We start from the raw sequence: 19,069 nt of genomic DNA, 5'->3' as shown, positions 1-19,069 counted from the left end.
AAGTGAAATTTAAGAAGATGACCTTACATCTATGCTAATGAAGAGGTTGATAGAGGAAGTAAATAAAATATGTAAAATAGGGGAAGATATAATAAAACAGATTATGGTCATCCGTAAAGAAATACAGGAAGATGCAGCCAAACAGTCTGTGTCACTGAAAAAAAAATAAAAGAAACAGAGGAACGTTAAAACAAACATCTGAAGGAATTGAAGGAAAAATAGGAAAATACAGTCAGGTGAAGGGAATCAACAAAAACGGTTCAAGATCTGAGGATAGAATTGGAAGAATTAAAGAAAACACAAACGGAGGAAATCACGGAAAGGAAGAACCTAGGAAAGAAAACAGGAACTACAGAGGTAAGCATAACCAACAGACTACAAGAGATGGAAAAAAGAATCTCAGATGTGGAAGATACAATGGAAGAAATCGATGTATCCCTCAAAGAAAATAATAAATCTAAAAAATTCCTGACACAAAACATTCAAGATATTCAAGACAACATAAAAAGACAAAACCTAAGAATGATAGGAATAGAGGAAAAAGAAGATTCCCTCCTCCAAGACCCAGAAAATATTTTCAACAAAATCATTGAAGAAAATTTCCCCAACTTAAAGAGGAGCCTATAAGAATACAAGAGGCCTACAGAACACCTAATAAATTAGACCAGAAAAGAAAATCCTCCCATCACATAATAATCAAAACAGTAAGTATACAGAACAACAACAACAAAAAAAAAATACTAAAAGCTGCAAGGGAAAAAGGCCAAGTAATGTATAATAGCAAACCCATCAGAATCACACCTGACTTCTCAACAGAAACTATGAAATCTAGAAGGGCCTGGACGGATAGCATGCAGACCCTAAGAGAACACAGATGTCAGCCTAGGCTACTATACAAAACTCCCAGTCCTCACAGACGGAGAAAACAAGATATTCAACGACAAAAACAAATTTCAACAATACCTACACACAAATTCAGCGTTATAGAAGATACTAGAAGGAAAAATACAACCCAAGAAAACTAACTACTTTCAAGAAATCATAGAAAATAAATAACCTCACTACAGCAAAACAAAAGTAGCCAAACACATAAACACACTACCATGGCCAACATCAATATCAAAGGATCTAACAGCCACTGGTCATTAATCTCCCTCAACATCAATGGACTCAACTAACCAATAAAAAAATACAGACTAAGAGAATGGATGCATAAACAAGACCCAACAATCTGTTGCATACAAGAAACACACTTAAATCACAAAGATAGACATTACCTGAGAGTAAAGGGCTGAAAGACGGTTTTCCAAGCAAATGGACCCAAGAAGCAAGCCGGAGTAGCCATCCTAATATCTAATAAAGTAGATTTTCAACCAAAATCAATCAAAAGAGATAGAGAAGGACACTTCATACTCATCAAGGGAAAATTCCACCAGGAAGATATCACAATCCTGAACATCTATGCCCCAAATGCAAAGGCACCCACATTTGTAAAAGAAATATTAATAAAACTTAAACCACACATAGATCCCCACACCTTAATAGTGGGAGACTGAAACATCCCACTCTCAACAAAGGTCAGGACAACAAAACAGAAATTAAACAAAGAAACAATAACACTGACAGAGGTCATGAATCAAATGGACCTCATAGACATCTACAGAACCTTTCACCCAAACTCAAAAGAATTTACCTTCTTCTCAGCACCTCATGGAACCTTCTCCAAAATAGACCATATAGTTGGTCACAAAGAAAGCCTAAACAGATACAAGAAGATTGAAATAATCCCTTGTATCCTATCTGATCACCATGGACTAAAAGTGGAACTCAATGACAAAAATAGCAAAAGGCCTACACACACATGGAAACTGAACAACTTGCTTCTAAATGACAGCTGGGTCAGAGAAGAAATAAAGAAAGAAATTAAAGACTTCCTGGAATTCAATAAAAAATGAAGGCACAATATACCAAACTTATGGGACACAATGAAAGCAGTGCTAAGAGGAAAGTTCATAGCACTAAGTGCCTTCCAAAAAGAAATTCGAAACATCTCATGCAAGCAACTTAATGACTCACTTAAGAGCCCCAGAAAAAAAAGAAGCAGACACACCAAAGAAGAATAGATGGCTGGAAATAATCAAACTCAGGGCTGAAATCAATCAATTAGAAACAAATAAAACATTTCAAAGAATCAATGCAACCAAGAGCTAGTTCTTTGAGAAAATAAACAAGATAGACAAACCCTTAGCCAAACTAACTAAAAGGCAGAGAGAAACTATCCAAATCAACAAAATCTGAAAGGAAAAGGGGGACATAACCACAGACACTGAAGAAATCCAAACAATCATTTGGTCTTACTTCCAAAGTCGGTATGCCGCCAAATTTGAAAATCTAAATGAAATGGACAATTTTCTTGACCAATTCTACATGCCACAGCTGAATCAAGAATAAGTAAACCAATTAAATAGTCCTATATCCCCTAAGGAAATAGAAGCTGTCATCAAAAGTCTACCATACAAAAAAAGCCCAGGGCCAGATGGTTTCAGCGCCGAATTCTACCAGACCTTCAAAGAAGAGCTAATACCAATATTCTTCAAACTATTCCAGAAGATAGAAATAGAAGGAACACTACCAAACTCATTCTATGAAGCCACAGTCACCTTGGTACCTAAACCTCACAAAGACCCAACAAAGAAAGAGAATTTCAGGCCAATCTCCCTCATGAACATTGATGCAAAAATACTCAACAAAATACTTGCAAACCGAATCCAAGAACACATCAAAGATATCATCCACTATGACCAAGTAGGCTTCATGCCAGGCATGCAGGGGTGGTTCAATATACAGAAATCCATCAATGTGATTCACCACATAGACAAACTGAAGGAGAAAAACCACATGATCATCTCCTTAGATGCTGAAAAGGCATTTGACAAAATCCAACATCCATTCATGTTTAAAGTACTGGAGAGATCAGGGATACAAGGCACATATATAAACATAGTAAAGGCAATATACAGCATGCCTAAAGCCAACATCAAACTAACTGGAGAGAAACTTAAATCAATCCCACTGAAATTAGAGACATGGCAAGGCTGCCCACTGTCTCCATATCTCTTCAACATAGTACTTGAAGTCCTAGCTAAAGCAATAAGACAAGTAAAGAAGATCAAGCGGATACAAATTGGAAAGGAAGACGTCAAACATCAATATTTGCAGATGATATGGTAGTATACCTGAGTGACCCCAAAAACTCTACCAGGGAACTCCTACAGCTGATAACACCTTCAGCAAAGTGGCTGGATACAAAATTAACTCAAAAAAAAAAAAACCAAACCAAAAAAAAAACAAACAAACAAACAAACAAAAAAAAAAAACCAGTAGCCCTCCTGTATACAAAAGACAAAAGGGCTGAGAAAGAAATTAGGGAAATAACACCCTCCACATAGAACATAAAGTACCTTGGTGTGAACCTAACCAAGCAAGTCAAAGACTTGTAAGAAAAAATTTTCCAGTCTCTGAAGAAAGAATTAGAGGAAGATATCAGAAGATGGAAAGATCTCCCATGCTCATGGCTTGGCAGGATTAACATAGTAAAAATGGCCATTTTACCAAAAGCAATCTACAGATTCAATGCAATTCCCATCAAATTGCCAACACAATTCTTTACAGACCTGGAAAGAAAAATTCTCACCTTCATATGGAACAACAAGAAACTCAGAATTGCTAAAACAATTCTCTACAGTAAAAGATCTTCAGGAGGTATCTCCATCCGTGATCTCAAGCTGTGCTATATAGCAACAATACTAAAAACTGCATGGTACTGGCATAGAAACAGACTGGTGGATCAATGGAATCGAATAGAAGACCCTGACATAAATCCACACACCTATGGACACCTGATTTTTTCCCAAGATGCCAAATCCATTCAATGGAAAAAAGACAGCATCTTTAACAAATGGTCCTGGTCTAACTGGAAGTCTACATGTAGAAAAATGAAAATAGATCCATACTTATCACCCTGCACCAAACTAAAGTCCAAGTGGATCAAAGACCTCAACATAAAACTCGACACACTAAACCACTTAGAAGAAAAAGTGGGGAACACCCTTGAACTCATTAGCACAGGAGACAACTTCCTGAACAGAACACTAACAGCACTGGCTCTAAGAGCAACAATCAATAAATGGGACCTCATGAAACTGAAAATCTTCTGTAAAATAAAGGATACTGTCCTACGAACAAAACGGCAGTCTACAGATTGGGAAAAGATCTTTACCAATCCTATATCTGACAGAGGGCTAATATCCAGTATATATAAAGAACTAAAGAAGTTAAACAGCAAAAAATCAAGTAATCCAATTAAAAAATGGGGTACAGAGCTAAACAGAATTCTCTGCAGAGGAATATCGAATGGCAGAGAAACACTTAAAGAAATGCTCAACCTCATTAGCCATCAGGGAAATGCAAATCAAAACAACCCTGAGATTTCACCTTACACCCATCAGAATGGCTAAGATCAAAAACTCAAGAGACAACAAACACATGCTGGAGAGGTTGTGGAGAAAGGGGAACCCTCCTCCACTGCTGGTGGGAATGTAAACTTGTACAACCACTCTGGAAAGCAATCTGGCACTTTCTCAGGCAACTAGGAATAGTGCTTCCTCAAGATCCAGCTATACCACTCCTAGGCATATATCCAAAAGATTCTCAAGTACACAATAAGGACATTTGCTCAACCATGTTTGTAGCAGCCTTCTTTGTCATAGCCAGAAGCTGGAAACAGCCCAGATGCCCTTCAGTGGAGGAATGGATGCACAAATTGTGGTATATCTACACAATGTAATATTACTCAGCAATAAAAAACAAGGAAATCATGAAATTTGCAGGTAAATGGTGTGATCTGGAAAAGATCATCCTGAGTGAGGTATCCCAGAAGCAGAGGGATGCACATGGTATATACTCACTCATATAGACATATAATATAGGATAAACCTACTAAAATCTGTACACCTAAAGAAACTAATCAAGAGGGAGGACTCTTGCTAAAATGCTCAGTTCCTATTCAGAAAGGCAAAGAGGCTGGACATCAGTAGAAGGAGAAAAGAGGGAACAAGTCAGGATCCTGACACAGAGGACCTCTGAAAAGCTCTGCCCTGCAGACTATCAATGTAGATACTGAGACTTATGGGCAACCTTTGTGCAGAGTGCAGGGAATCATAGGAAAGAAGTGGGAAACAATAAGATCTGGAGAGGACAGGAACTCCATAAGGAGAGCAACAGAACCAAAAAATCTGAGCACAGGGTTCTTTCCTGAGACTGCTATTCCAACCAAGGACTATGCATGTAGATAACCTAAGACCCCTGCACAGATGTAGCCCATGGCAGTTCAGTATCCAAGTGGGTTCCATTGTGATAGGAACCAGGACTGTCTCTGACATGAACTGATTGGCCTGCTCTTTAATTACCTCCCCCTGAGGGGGAAGCAGCATTACCAGGCCACAGAAGACAAGGCAGCCACTCCTGATGAGACCTAATTGACTAGGATCAGAAGGAAGGAAAAGAAGACCTCCCCTATCACTGGACTTGGGGAGGGGCATGCATGCAGAGTGTGGAGGAAGGGAGGGATTGGGACGGGAGGAGGGAGGGAACCACAGGGGGGGGGATACAAAGTGAGTAAATTGTAATTAATAAAGAAAAATAAAATTAAAAAAATCAAAAAAAAAAAGAGGGAAAAAAAAGAAGATGCTAGACGCTTGGAAATTCACCTATCTTCTTGCTAGGTTTCTGACTGACAGTGTTTTCCATCAGTATATGCCTGTTTATTTCACAGTGTTTGTTTAATATTTCCTTATTTCTAATCTTGATCAATTTTGTACTCAAGTGATAAATCAATAGGACCTGTTCTCATACATTTTTTTTTTGTACATCATTAAATAGGAATAGCTAGCACATCAACACAGTCTTCTTACCAGAACAGGCTGTCTCTCAAGGAGGCGTCATTAGCTGATGCCTTGCTAACGTTTAGTTCTTTCATTTTGGATTTTGAAACTAACAGTGTACATATTATTTAGAAAATTATAATCTTTATTTACATTCTCATTCAATAAATATAGTATCTTTAAACAAGTAAAACATGTTTTTAATTCCTGTTTGGACTGATTGCTATGTAAGTGTTTATAAGCAGGACTTTAAAGTCATCCATCAAACTGTATTTCACTCAGAGATGGTTTGTTATATAATCAGTGTTTGGTTAGCACAGTTCTGAACATGCACACGCGTCCCAACAGCACTGTCATTGCTTTGCATGTCCCTTGGTATGATAGAACACATTCCACGAGATCCTCATTGTGTTTAGTTTTCTTCTCCAACAGTCATTTCCTGCATTCTGCATTATGATTCTGCATTGGGGTCAGTCTTCTTTTACCTTTAGGATTTCTTTTTTTTATTTTATTTTAATTTTTATTATTAGTTACATTTTATTAACACTGTATCCCTCTCCCTCATTCCCTACCAAATCCACCCTCCTCCCTCATCTCCTCCCTGCCCCTTTCCAAGTCCACTAATTGGTGAGGACCTCCTCTCCTTTCATCTGACCCTGTTTTATCAGGTATCTTCAGGACTGGCTGCAAAGCTCTCCTCTGTGGCCTAGCAGGACTACTCCTCCCTTGGGTGGTGGGGAGGTCAAAGAGCCTGCCATTGAGTTCCTGTCAGAAATAGTCCCTCTTCCCCTTACTATGAGAAACTAATTGGTTACTGAGCTGCCATGGGCTACATCTGAGCAGAGATTCTAGGTTATATCCATACATGGTCCTTGGTGGAGTGTCACTCTCAGAAAAGACCCCTGTGCCCAGATATATTTGGTCTTTATGGAGCTCCTATTCTTTCCACGTCATACAAACTCCCCCTTCTTTTCAGATGATTCCCTGCACTCTGCCGAAGGTTTGGTTATGAGTCTTAGTATCTACTTTGGTACACTGCTAGGTAGAGTCTTTCAGAGGCCCTCTGTGGTAGGCTCCTGTCTTGTTACTTGTTTTCTCCTATGTCCAATGCACATCCTATTTGTCTTTCTAAGTGGGGATTGATCATCTTAACCTGGGTCCTCTTTCTTGTTTATCTTCTTTAGGTGTATAGATTTCATTATGTTTAACATATCTTATAGGTCTATATAAGTGGGTATATACCATGTGTGTCTTTCTCTTTCTGGGATACCTCACTCAGAATGATCTTTTCTAGATCCCCCCATTTGCCTGCAAATTTCATGATTTCCTCGTTTTTGATTGCTGAGTAGTATTCCATTGTGTAAAAATACCACAATTTCTGTATCTATTCTTCCGTTGATAGACATCTGGGTTGTTTCCAGGTTCTGACTATTACAAATAAAGCTGCTACAAACATGGTTGAGCAAATGTCCTTGTTGTGTACTTAAGCTAATTTTGGGTATATACCTAGCAGTGGTATAGCTGGGTCTTGAGGAAACACTATTCCCAACTGTCTGAGAAAGCACCAGATTGATTTTCAAAGTGGTTTTACCAGTTTACATTCCCACCAGCAGTGGAGGAGGGTTCCCCTTTCTCCACAACCTCTCGAGCATGTGTTGTCATTTGAGTTTTTTATTTTAGACATTCTGATGGGTGTAAGGTGAAATCTCAGGGTCGTTTTGATTTGCATCTCTCTGATGACTAAGAATGATGAATATCTCTTTAAGTGTTTTTCTGCCATTCTATACTCCTCTGCAAAGAAGTCTCTGTTTAGCTCTGTTCCACATTTTTAATTGGATTATTTGTTTTATTGCTTTTTAACTTCTTCAGTTCTTTATATATTCTGGATATCAGCCCTCTGTCAGATATAGGGTTGGTGAAGGTCCTTTCCCAGTCTGTAGGCTGTTGTTTTGTTCTGATGACAGTGTCTTTTGCTTTACAGAAGCTTTTCAGTTTCATGAGGTCCCATTTATTGATTGTTGCTCTTAGAGCCTGTGCTGTTGGTGTTCTGTTCAGGAAGGTGTCTCCTGTGCCAATGAGTTCAAGGGTGTTCCCCAATTTTTCTTCTAACCGATTTAGAGTATCTGGTTTTATGTTGAGGTCTTTGATCCACTTGGACTTTAGTTTTCTGCAGGTTGCTAAATATGGATCTATTTTCATTTTTATGCATGTAGACATCCAGTTGGACCCGCACCATTTGTTGATGATGCTGTCTTTTTTCCATTGAATGGTTTTGGCTTCTTTGCCAAAAATCAAGTATTCATAGGTGTGTGGATTTATTTCTAGGTCTTCTATTTGGTTCTAGTGATTCTCCTTTCTGTTTTTATGCCAATACCATGCAGTTTTTATTACTATTGCTCTGTAGTACAGCTTAAGATAGGGGATGGAGATACCTCCAGATGACCTGTTGTAGTACAGGATCGTTTTGGAGATTCTGGGTTCTTTGTTTCTCCATATCAAGCTGAGACACCTTTTTTCAAGGTGTGTAAAGAATTGAATTGGTATTTTGGTAGGAATTGCGTTGACTTGTAGATTGCTTTTGGCAGGATGGCCATTTTCACAATGTTAATACTACCAATCCATGAGCACAGGAGATCTTTCCATCTTCTGAGATCTTCTTCTAATTCTTTCTTCAGGGACTTAAAGTTTTTTTCAAACAGGTCTTTCACTTCCTTGGTTAGTGTCACCCTACGGTACTTTATGTTATTAGTGGTTATTGTGAAGAGTGTTCTTTCCCTGATTACTTTCTCAGCAATTTTGTCTTTTGTATACAGGAGGGCTACTGGGTTTTTTTTTTTTTTGAGTTAATTTTGTATCCAGCCACTTTGCTGAAGGTGATATCAGCTGTAGGAGTTCCCTGGTAGAATTTTTGGGGTCACTCAGGTATACTACCATATCATCTGCAAATAGTGATACTTTGACGTCTTCCTTTCAATTTTTATCCCCCTTGATCTTCTTTAATTATCTTATTGCTCTAGCAAGGACTTTCAGAACTATGTTGAAGAGATATGGAGAGAGTGGACAGTCTTCCCTTGTACCTGATTTCAGTGGGATTGATTTAAGTTTCTCTCCATTTAGTTTGATGTTGGGTATAGGCTTGCTGTATATTGCCTTTACTATGTTTAGATATGTGCCTTGTATCCCTGATCTCTCCAAGACTTTAAACATGAATGGGTGTTAGATTTTGTCAAATGCTTTTTTTTTGGCATGTAAGGAGATGATCATGTGGTTTTTCTCCTTTTTTTTATCTGGTGGATTACATTGATGGATTTCTGTATATTGAACTACACTTGCATGCCTAGGATGAAGCCTACTTGGTCATGGTGGATGATATCTTTGATGTGTTCTTGGATTCAGTTTGCAAGTATTTTGTTGAGTATTTTTGCATCAATGTTCATAAGAGAGATAGGTCTGAAGTTCTCTTTTTTTCTTGGGTCTTTGTGTGGTTTAGGTATCAAAGTGACAGTGGCTTTATAGAATGGGTTTGATAAAGTTCCTTCTGTTTCTATTTTGTGGAATAGTTTAGAGAGAATTGGAGTTAGCACTTCTTTTAAGGTCTGGTAGAATTCTTCACTGAATCCATCTGGCCCATGGCTTTTTTTTTTTTTTTTTTTTTGGAAGGGAAACTGTTGATTTCTGATTCTATTTCCTTGGGGGATATAGGACTATACAATCTTTCTACCTGATCTTGACTTAATTTCAGTAGATGGACTCTGCCAAGAAAATTGTCCATTTCTTATAGATTTTCAAATTTTGTGGCATATAGGCTTTTGTAGTAAAAACCTAATGATTGTTTGGATTTCCTCGGTGTCTGTAGTTATGTCCCAATTTTCACTTCTGATTTGCTGATTTGGATAGTTTCTTTCTGCCTTTTAGTCTGGTAAAGGTTTGTCTATGTTGTTGATTTTTCTCAAAGAACTAGATCTTGGTTTCATTAATTCTTTGAATAGTTTTATTTGTTTCTAATTGATTGATTTCAGACCTAAGTTTGATTATTTCCATCTGTCTGCTCTTCTTGGGTATATTTGCTTCTTTTTTGTCTAGGGCTTTCAGTTGGGCCATTAAGTTGCTTGTAAGAGATGTCATGAGATGTCACAAATTTCTTCTTGAAGGCACTTAGTGCTATGAATTTTCCTCTGAGCACTGCTTTCATTGTGTCCCACAAGTTAGGGTATGTTGTACCTTAATTTTCATTGAATTCTAGGAAGTCATTAATTTCTTTATTTCTTCCTTAACCCAGCTGTCATTGAGCAGCAAGTTGTTCAGTTTCCATGTGCTTGTAGGCTTTTTTCTAATTCCATTGTTGTTGAGGTCCAGCTTTAGTCCATGGTGGTCAGACAGAATACAGGGGATTATTTCAATCTTCTTGTATCTGTTGAGGCTTGCTTTGTGACCAACAATATAGTCTATTTTGGAGAAGGTTCCATGAGGTGTGAAAAAGAAGATATACTCTTTTGAGTTTGGGTGGAAAGTTCTGTAGACATCTATTAGGTCCATTTGATTTAGGGCCTCTGTAAGTCTCTTTATTTCCTTATTAGGCTTCTGTCTAGATGATCTGTCCCTTGGTGAAAGTGGGGTGTTGAAGTCTTTCACTATTACGGTGTTGAGATCAATGTGTGATTTGAGTTTTAATAATGTTTCATTTATGAATGTAGGCGCTCTTGTATTTGGGGCAAAGATGTTCAGAATTGTGATATCCTCTTGATGAATTTTTGCTTTGATGAGAATGTAGTGTCCCTCATCTTTTTTGATTAATTTTGGTTGAAAGTCTATTTTATTAGATGTTAGGATAGGTACCCCAGCTTGTTTTCTGGGTCTATTTGCTTGAAAGACATTTACATCCCTCTACTCTGAGGTAGTGTTTATCTTTGTTGCAGAGGTGCATTTCTTGAATGAAGCAGAATGTTGGATCATGTTTCCGCACCCATTCTGTTAGTCTGTGTCTTTTTATTGAAGAGTTGAGGCCATTGATGTTGATAGATAATAGTCATTAATGACCGATGAATGTTAGTTCCTTTTATATTGGAGTCGGTGGTCTTATTGTGTTTCATTGCTTGTTTTCTTTTAATTTTTGTTGGGATATTATCTGTATGCTCTGTTTTCTTGGGTGAAGTTGTTTTCCTTGGATTAGCATTTTCCTTCTAGTGTCTTCTGTAGGGCTGGTTTGCTGTGTAGATATTGCATAAATTTAGCTTTGTCAAGGAATGTTTCGTTTTCTCCATCTATGTTGATTGAAAGCTTTGCAGGGTATAGTAGTCTGGGTTGGCATCTGTGGTCTCTTAGAGTCTGCATGACACCTACCCAGGCTTTCATAGTTTCTGATGAGAAGTCCAGTGTGATTCTGATAGGTCTACCTTCATATGTTACTTGACCTTTTTCCCTTGATGCTTTTAATATCTTTTCTTTGTTCTGTAGATTTAGTGTTTTGACTATGATGTGACGTGATGTGTTTTTTTTCTGGTCTAGTCTATTTGGTGTTCTGTAGGCTTCTTGTATATTTATGGACATCTCTTTCTTTAAGTTGGGAAAATTTTCTTCTATGATTTTCTTGAAAATATTTTCTGGACCTTAGAGACTGGAGTCTTTTTCATCGATTCCTATTATTCTTAGATTTCGTCTTTTCATGGCGTCCTTGGTTTCTTGGATATTTTGTGTTTGGGACTTTTCTGATTTTACTTTTTCTTTAAGAGAAGTATCAATTTCTGTGAGTGTATCTTCAGCTCCAGAGATTCTCTCTTCTATCTCTTGTATTCTGTTGGTGATGCTTACCTTTGTGGTTCCTGATCTTTTCTTCAAGTTCTGCAGCTTCAGGGTTTTCTCAGTTTGTGTTTTCTTTATTGATTCCAATTCTGTTTTTGTGCCTTGCACCATTTCCTTCATCTGTTTGAATGTGGATTCCTGTCTCTCTATGGTGGTCTCTATTTTTTTGTTCATTTTCTCTCCATATGCCATTAATTGTATCTCTACTTGTGCCTCTACTTGTTTGGCTATATTTGCCTGTGTTTCTTTAAGAATTTTGTCCATTTCCTCTTTCTTTGCCTCCAATTGACTGGTCAAATCTTTGATAGATTTGTTCATTTCCTCTTTATCTGTCTGAATTTGCATGGCTATTGCTCTGAGAGAATTGTTTGTTTCCTCTTTATGAGCCTCAAATAGTTGGGTAAGCATAGCTTTACTTTTTTCATCAGTGCTTCTGATGAATTGGAGTATCCATCAATTTTGGGGTCGCTGGTGAAGTCATGATATCCTGATTTATGTTGGATGTGTTCTTTCGCCTACCCCTGGCTATTGGCTTATTTGAACCTTCCCTGTTTGTTTCTGGAATCTGCAGTTCAGACTTGTACTGTCTCTCCCTGGCAGCTGGAGAATTCTTCAGAAGCTGAGAGAGGTCCTGTGGCCTTAGCTTGAATGTGGTGCACTAGCTCTACCTGTGAGAGGAAAGTACGTGGGTGCAAAAGGGCAAATGCAGGCGTGTGTGTGTGTGTGTGTGTGTGTGTGTGTGTGTGTGTTTGTGTAAGTGTGCGTGGAAGTGTGTCTCAAGGCACAGAGTGATAGAGAATGTTGAACCCTTGAGTGTGGGGGAGGGGCTGTGCCTTGCAGGCTTCTAGGGGATTATTTGTGCATGCACTATATATTTAGCAGGTGCTGGTGATGGTTGTGGCACAATTTCCGGCGTTATCTGCCTTAACTCCTCAGTTGGACCCACAGAGCAGGGGCTTCAATGTCCCAAATGGCCCTCTGTTTCCCACAGTGGGTCGGTGGGTGAGGGGGATCCAGTGCCTGGCTTCTATTTTAGAAGGACCCTGGATCTGGGGCTCTGCAGACACTGAAGGGCACACTCACTCTCAAGCAGTTCACATTGGAAAGGATTGGGGTATCCGGGCTCTCTGCTGTCTGGTTTGGCCCTGCTTGGTCTTATGCAGGAGGACTGACATGCTCTGCCAGCTCAGTGCTGCTGCAGCCGCCAGGTTAGGAAGTCCAGCTGCAGCTGGAGACTGGGATGCTGGTCCAGATGCCTTCAGGGAAGTCCTGGGGCCCTCCACTGTGCTCTCCAGGCCTGGGAGGCCCAGTGCCTGGTGTGCCTAGCTCGTATGACGGGTCTGCTGGGCTTTGGTAGGTATATAGTGTATTATCTGTCACTGAGGGTTTGGGCGGGCCATACAGTCAGTGGCTGAGAGACCCTGTGGAGCCAGTATGGTGGCTAGCAGACCTGTGACCCTGGGAGGATGGTGCCATGGTTCTGGGACTCCAAGACCAGTACAGCTGGCAATTGCCGCTAAGGGGCTAGGAGCTCCTCCTCAGCCGCTACAGACTCCAGGCAGTGAGCTCCGAGCTGAGAATCTCGGTGAGCCAGCTGTGCTGAGGTGAAGGGTTGTCTGAGAAAGGGGAGTGCTGGGAGATCAAAGGATCGTTTCTCTCCTTCTCCAAACAAATCCATGGGTGACCTGAGAACAAAGATCTCACTTCGTGCAATGTTCCCTTTCATTTAGAAAGCCTCACCATCGTTCCCCTGGCTTCAGAATTACTTCCCCTCAACAACTCAGACATTCAGCTCTTCCACAGCTCAGAAACTGTGCGTGCTAGTAGCCATCTTTTGGATTTCTTTTGATTTTTAAAATATGTGCATGTATGTCCTTCTGTGTGGAGTATATGTAAGAGTGCAGTGCCCTCAAAGGCCAGAAGACCATGGCAGATACTCTGGAGCTAGAGTTATAGCTGGTTGTGATCCATCTAATATGGGTTCTGAGAACCCAACTCAGGACCTCTGCTTGAGCAGTAAGTGCTCTTGGCCACTGAGCCATCTCTAGCCCTGTAGGAAGGCTTACATGGAGACATGAGCTATGTAGTTCTCTGCTGCAGATCATCACACCATGCTCTTAACAGTTCTAATTTGGAGGTTACTTTACAGCTACCTTCTGAACCTAAAATTAATCTTAAAGCCATACTGTAGAATGTAAACTGTGGTAAGTAACAAATCTTGTCTGGATGTTCAGCTATATGCTTGCTCTGAACTTTTTTAGTGTTCTGGGATTATTATTATTATTATTATTATTATTATTATTTCAGTGTTCTGGGATTATTAGAAGGAGCACATATGGGGGCATCATTGAAATAATAAGTATAGTCTGCCTCTCATGTCCATATCAAAAGATTCAACTAAGAAAAAAAAAAAACGTATATTTTAATTTTGTATGTATATCATTTTCCCCCATGTCATTATTTCTTACAGAATAGTATATTCCAGTAATGGCAGCATAACAACAGAAACCCTAACATTTAGGAGGCAGAGTCCAGAGAATTACTCTAAGTTTGAGGCCAACCTGGTCTACATAGGAAAGCTAGACCAGCTGGGACTACCTAGGGATTCCCTGTCTCATCCATACATTCATTTATTTATAAATAATAGGGTACAGCAACTGTTCAGTTAGCATTTGTGTTGTGTTGGGTATTTTAATCATTCTGCAGAGAATCTTTGAACATTTGTGATGTAGCTATTTAAAGTGTAAATGCTGGGCTGGAGAGATGGCTTAGCAGTTAAAAACACTGACTGTTCTTTCTGAGGATCTAGGTTTGATTCCCAGTACTTTCATGGAGGCTTACAGCTGTTGGTAATTCCAATCCCGGGGATATAATACCCTGTCTGCCCTCCATGGATATCAAGTGTGGACCCAGTGCACTTATGTACATTCAGGAAAATACTCATATACAAAAAATAAAAATGGATAAATCTTAAAAAATAATGTCTAAAGGCCATGTAAGGGTTATAGTAAAGTCCTGTGCCATCATAAAAATAAGAGAATTGTGCTTCTGCAGAGTTTAGTTTGTGTGTTAGAGGCCTGGACCAGCTTATACCCTTGGGAGACCAAGGGATGATTCTGTTTCTCGTTCTTCCACTGCAGTTACACAGAATGTTGGAGGCATATTCTAAACCATTAAAGATCTTCAATTAACCTGAATCTAGAATATTATATGTGTTTTGTCCATCTCTGATGCCACAAATAGTCACTATTAAAGTACTCACAAGCCAAACAAGACCATTAGTAGGTACAATAATTAATACCACCTTGGTCTTAGCAGAGATGTTTAGCAGGTAGAGGAATATTTTTTTAGATAGTCATGCCAGGTAGCCCTGGCTGGCTTTGAACTCATGGTCCCTCTTCCTCAGCCTCCCTAGGTTTGAGTACAGGCATATACTGTAACACTTGTGTATTTGTAGGGGCCTAGAAGGAAGTCTTGTCTAGAATTATGATCTCACTGGACTGGTTCTGACTTATAGGTTTTGTATCTTACAGATTTTTTCTGGTCTTTTGGTGAACCTCCGAACCATTGAGCCTTGGGTGTCCTGGCTTCAGTATTTCAGCATTCCTCGATATGGCCTCACAGTAAGTTGTCCTTGCTTGTGACTGGGTTCCCATGCTAGGAACAATACAATAAAGCCTAACCATGTCATTCATCAGCCACAAGTGGGAATCTGTCTCATCTAGACATCTAGGTTTCCTTCCAAAAACAGTGAGTGTTAATTTTCTTTTTCTTTCTTTCTTTCTTTCTTTCTTTCTTTCTTTCTTTCTTTCTTTCTTTCTTTCCTTCCTTCCTTCCTTCTTTCTTTCTTTTCTTTATTCTTTTCCTTTTCTTGTTTTTGTTTTGTTTGTTTGTTTGTTTTGTTTTTTGAAGACAAGGTTTCTCTGTGCCTTAGCTGTCCTGGACTCATTTTATAGAAAAGACTGGCCTTGAACTCACAGAGATCTGCCTGTTTCTGCCTCTCTGAGTACTTGGATTACAGGCACATACCACCATGCTCAGGGGTGATAATTTTCTATTAGTCTTTGTTTTTGGAGGGTCAAAGAGTCATCTGGGGCTTTCATTTTCCAGTGGGGTTCCCCCCCATTATTGGAGGGACATGAAGAGTGGGAAGAAACCACTTAAAGAGAAAAGGCTGACTAATAGATAAGAAATATTTTGTTTCTGTTCAGTAAGGAAATAAATGAGGATAGGAGGCTATAATACATAGTTTATAGTGAAACAAAAATCTGAAGAGAAATAGACTGTAATACTTAGCAACCATATTAGCTTTAGCAACTAACAAATATAAAGAAAACAGCTGTATCTTAATTCAGTATAATGAAGCTTCTGATTTCCATAATTATAACTGTTTTATAAAAACAAGAAAAGATTGATACTATAAATGAACAATGTTCTTTGAGCACCATTTTATCATTTTAACTCTAGATTATGTGGGATATAAAATCAGGAAGAAGACACTATAGGGTAGTCATTAAGTCTTCCTCCTTGGTCTGTTGGAAACAACATCCCAACCTTAAGTTTCTTAATTGCCAGAGGAAAAAATTACCATTTTAGTGTTTAAAAAGACTATGCCCATGAAGCTTGGCATACCTTCAGAAATAACAGAGTAAATTTGTTCACACAATTGTGCTAGTTCTTTAGGAACATTTTGGAATTTAACACTGTTAACATTGCTCTGATCTTGTGTGTGTTGTAGGCTTTGCAGCATAATGAATTCTTGGGACAAGACTTCTGTCCAGGACTCAATACAACTACTAATAGCACCTGCGTTAATAGCTACACAATGTAAGTTTGTGTTCTGTGTCGGGGTGTGTTTGAGTCTGTGATGAGCTATAAACAGCTGCTGGGCATATAGGTGGTGTGAGTGAAACTTTTTAGCCTTAATTTTCTAGTCTGTGAAGAGAGCCTTCATACACTAATTCATGAGAGCATGCTGAACAGCTGCTATAGCTTATCACAGTCAGAGCCATATTTAATGTTTAAAAAAAACTGCTTCCTGGGTATTGATTGAGACATTTTAAAAGACCCTGTTGTTATTTTTTTAAATATGGGTTTGAATTCTTACTTTTCAGAACTTCTGGGTTATAATGGATATGGGTTGCTTTGATAGTTTAGAAGGAACTTGTGGTCTCTGAACTGGAATGGATGATGACCCAGAGCCCAGACTGGAAGATAGTCATAAACATGAGGGCAATGAGAGCAAGAATGCCTCACTGATCACTGTGACCCTGTCACCTCTTTCTGTCCCACTGCCTTTGGAACACCATGGAATGCAAGGCTGCCTCTGAGTGTGTGTGTGTGTGTGTGTGTGTGTGTGTTTCTGTGTCTGTGTGCCTTTGTGTGTGTATCTGTGTATTTGTGTCTGTTTATGTGTCTGTGTGTATCTGTTTGTCTATGTGTTTAAACAGTATTGAAATTCTCCCTGTAAGAAGATGCATCCTTTCAAGAATTAAAATGGAATTCAGGTTCTATTAAATTAGATGATCTTATTTTAAAATATTAACTCCTTTTATGATAATTACCAATACTTTGATTTTTAAAAGAGATTAATGAACAAAATGAATGCTGGTCTACCAAATCTCCCCTGAATGTTCAGTTGTAGAAATAATTCCTGGTAATAGGATTACTTTATATTTAGGGTTGTTGATAGAAAAATTTCTGAAAAAGGGTTTTACCTTGAGAGCTTTTCTTTTCATGCTCACTTCATTTTGGTTAGATCAGCTTATGGTGTCTTTCTAATACAAAGTATCTAACTGCTGGACAGGAGGTAGCAGCCAGGAAATGTGGTATCAGAGAAGGAGGAGCCGTGGCAGGCTATATGCTCATGTAAGCTTTGTCCTCACAAGAAGGAGAAATCTGCTCTTTTTAAATTTTTTTTATTTATTACAATTTATTTTCTTTGTATCCCAGCTGTGTGCTTCTCCCTCTTCTCCTCCCAATCCCACTCTCCTTCCCTCGTCTCTTCCCATGCCCTTCCCCCAGTCCAGTGATAGGGGAGGACCTCCTCCCCTTTGATCTGAACCTAGCATATCAAGTCTCATCAGGACTGGCTCCATAGTCTTCCTCTGTGGCCTCTTAATGCTGCCCCATCCCACCACAGGGGGAGGTGATCAAAGAGCCAGCCACTGAGTTCATGTCAGAGACAGTCCCTGTTCTCCTTACTAGGGAGCCCACTTGGATACTGAGCTGCCATGGGCTACATCTGTACAGGGGTTCTAGGTTATATCTATGTGTGGTCCTTGGTTGGAGTTTCAGTCTCAGAAAAGACCCCTGGACCCATAATTTTTGGTTCTGTTGCTCTCTTTGTGGAGCTCCTGTCCCCTCCAGAAAAACCTGCTCTTTAAGCAAAGAGAGGAACCCTGGTTTGGGAGCTGCTGAATCCCACCACACATTGGAAAAGCAGCCACATAGGATGGATTCACTGCTAGGGCCATTTCCTCCTTCTCTGTTCTACTGCTATCTAAGACTGTCAGCAGTGTCCTGAGCTGAGTGTCTCCACTGTGAGAGCTGACAGACATGAGTGGTTGGAAGCCCTTGCTCCCCTCTTGCCAGGTTTAGCATTCTGATCTGTTTCTTCACATTGTTTGTGAGCAAAACTACAAGTGAAAGAATGATTCTGGCATTCATTCTGCTGAGGTCTTTGCTTTAAAGAAACTTGATAACTGTTTCTGTATTTTGTAGATAGCAGCATTACAGGTTTAAAATTAATGAATCTGAGGAGGAGGAAAGAAACTCAGAGATTCTGTTAACTTGTTATAACTGCTTAACAGTTATACTCTTTTAGGTTGTTTTAGGAATTAAGTAATAAGTTTCTGTAACAAAGAAGATACTAAGAATGGAGTTAACTAATTCTGTGTATTTTACATTGCAGATGTACTGGTGATGACCACTTGAAAAACCAGGGCATAGATCTGTCACCTTGGGGACTGTGGAAAAATCATGTGGCTCTGGCTTGTATGATTATTATCTTCCTCACAATTGCCTACCTAAAATTGCTATTTCTTAAAAAGTATTCTTAATTTTCCCTTTAATGTACTATTAATTGTACTCCTATTAAATATGGATGCTTTGATTGACATACCCAATGCTCTGTTTGGTTTTGTTTGTTTGTTTCTTTTCTTCACAGACATTTTGATGTACATAAAATAACTAACACTGAAAACTAAGGACACTATGTGTGACATATTGAGCTCATCAAGTAGTGATCATGGGCAGAAAATCCAGTCAGATTTACTGATTTGAAAAGGGAGACTTCAATTCTAGATACTGCTATGTGTCATTCTCTT

At 39.1% G+C, this 19,069-nt stretch overlaps 1 protein-coding gene across 4 annotated transcripts in view; it reads left to right on the top strand.

Moving 5' to 3' along the window:
• Positions 1–18,868, top strand: part of LOC129680805 (broad substrate specificity ATP-binding cassette transporter ABCG2-like) — a 100,622-nt gene extending 81,754 nt beyond the window's left edge. For all 4 annotated transcript variants that reach the window (XM_055612555.1, XM_055612556.1, XM_055612553.1 and 1 more), the window contains 3 exons: positions 15,275–15,364; positions 16,480–16,568; positions 18,655–18,868. In XM_055612555.1, the coding sequence (XP_055468530.1) occupies positions 15,275–15,364; positions 16,480–16,568; positions 18,655–18,802 (327 nt within the window). In that variant the 3' untranslated portion in view covers positions 18,803–18,868. The remainder of the gene's footprint in view (positions 1–15,274; positions 15,365–16,479; positions 16,569–18,654) is intronic.
• The last annotated feature ends 201 nt before the right edge of the window (positions 18,869–19,069 follow it).

The sequence above is a fragment of the Psammomys obesus genome, unplaced genomic scaffold (genome assembly GCF_907164565.1).
Source record: "Psammomys obesus unplaced genomic scaffold, mPsaObe1.curated_primary_1811, whole genome shotgun sequence".
In the NCBI taxonomy this organism is placed as follows: Eukaryota; Metazoa; Chordata; class Mammalia; order Rodentia; family Muridae; genus Psammomys; species Psammomys obesus.
The sequence above is the reverse complement of the archived record's forward strand: the minus strand, read 5'-3'. Positions and strand labels throughout refer to the sequence as shown.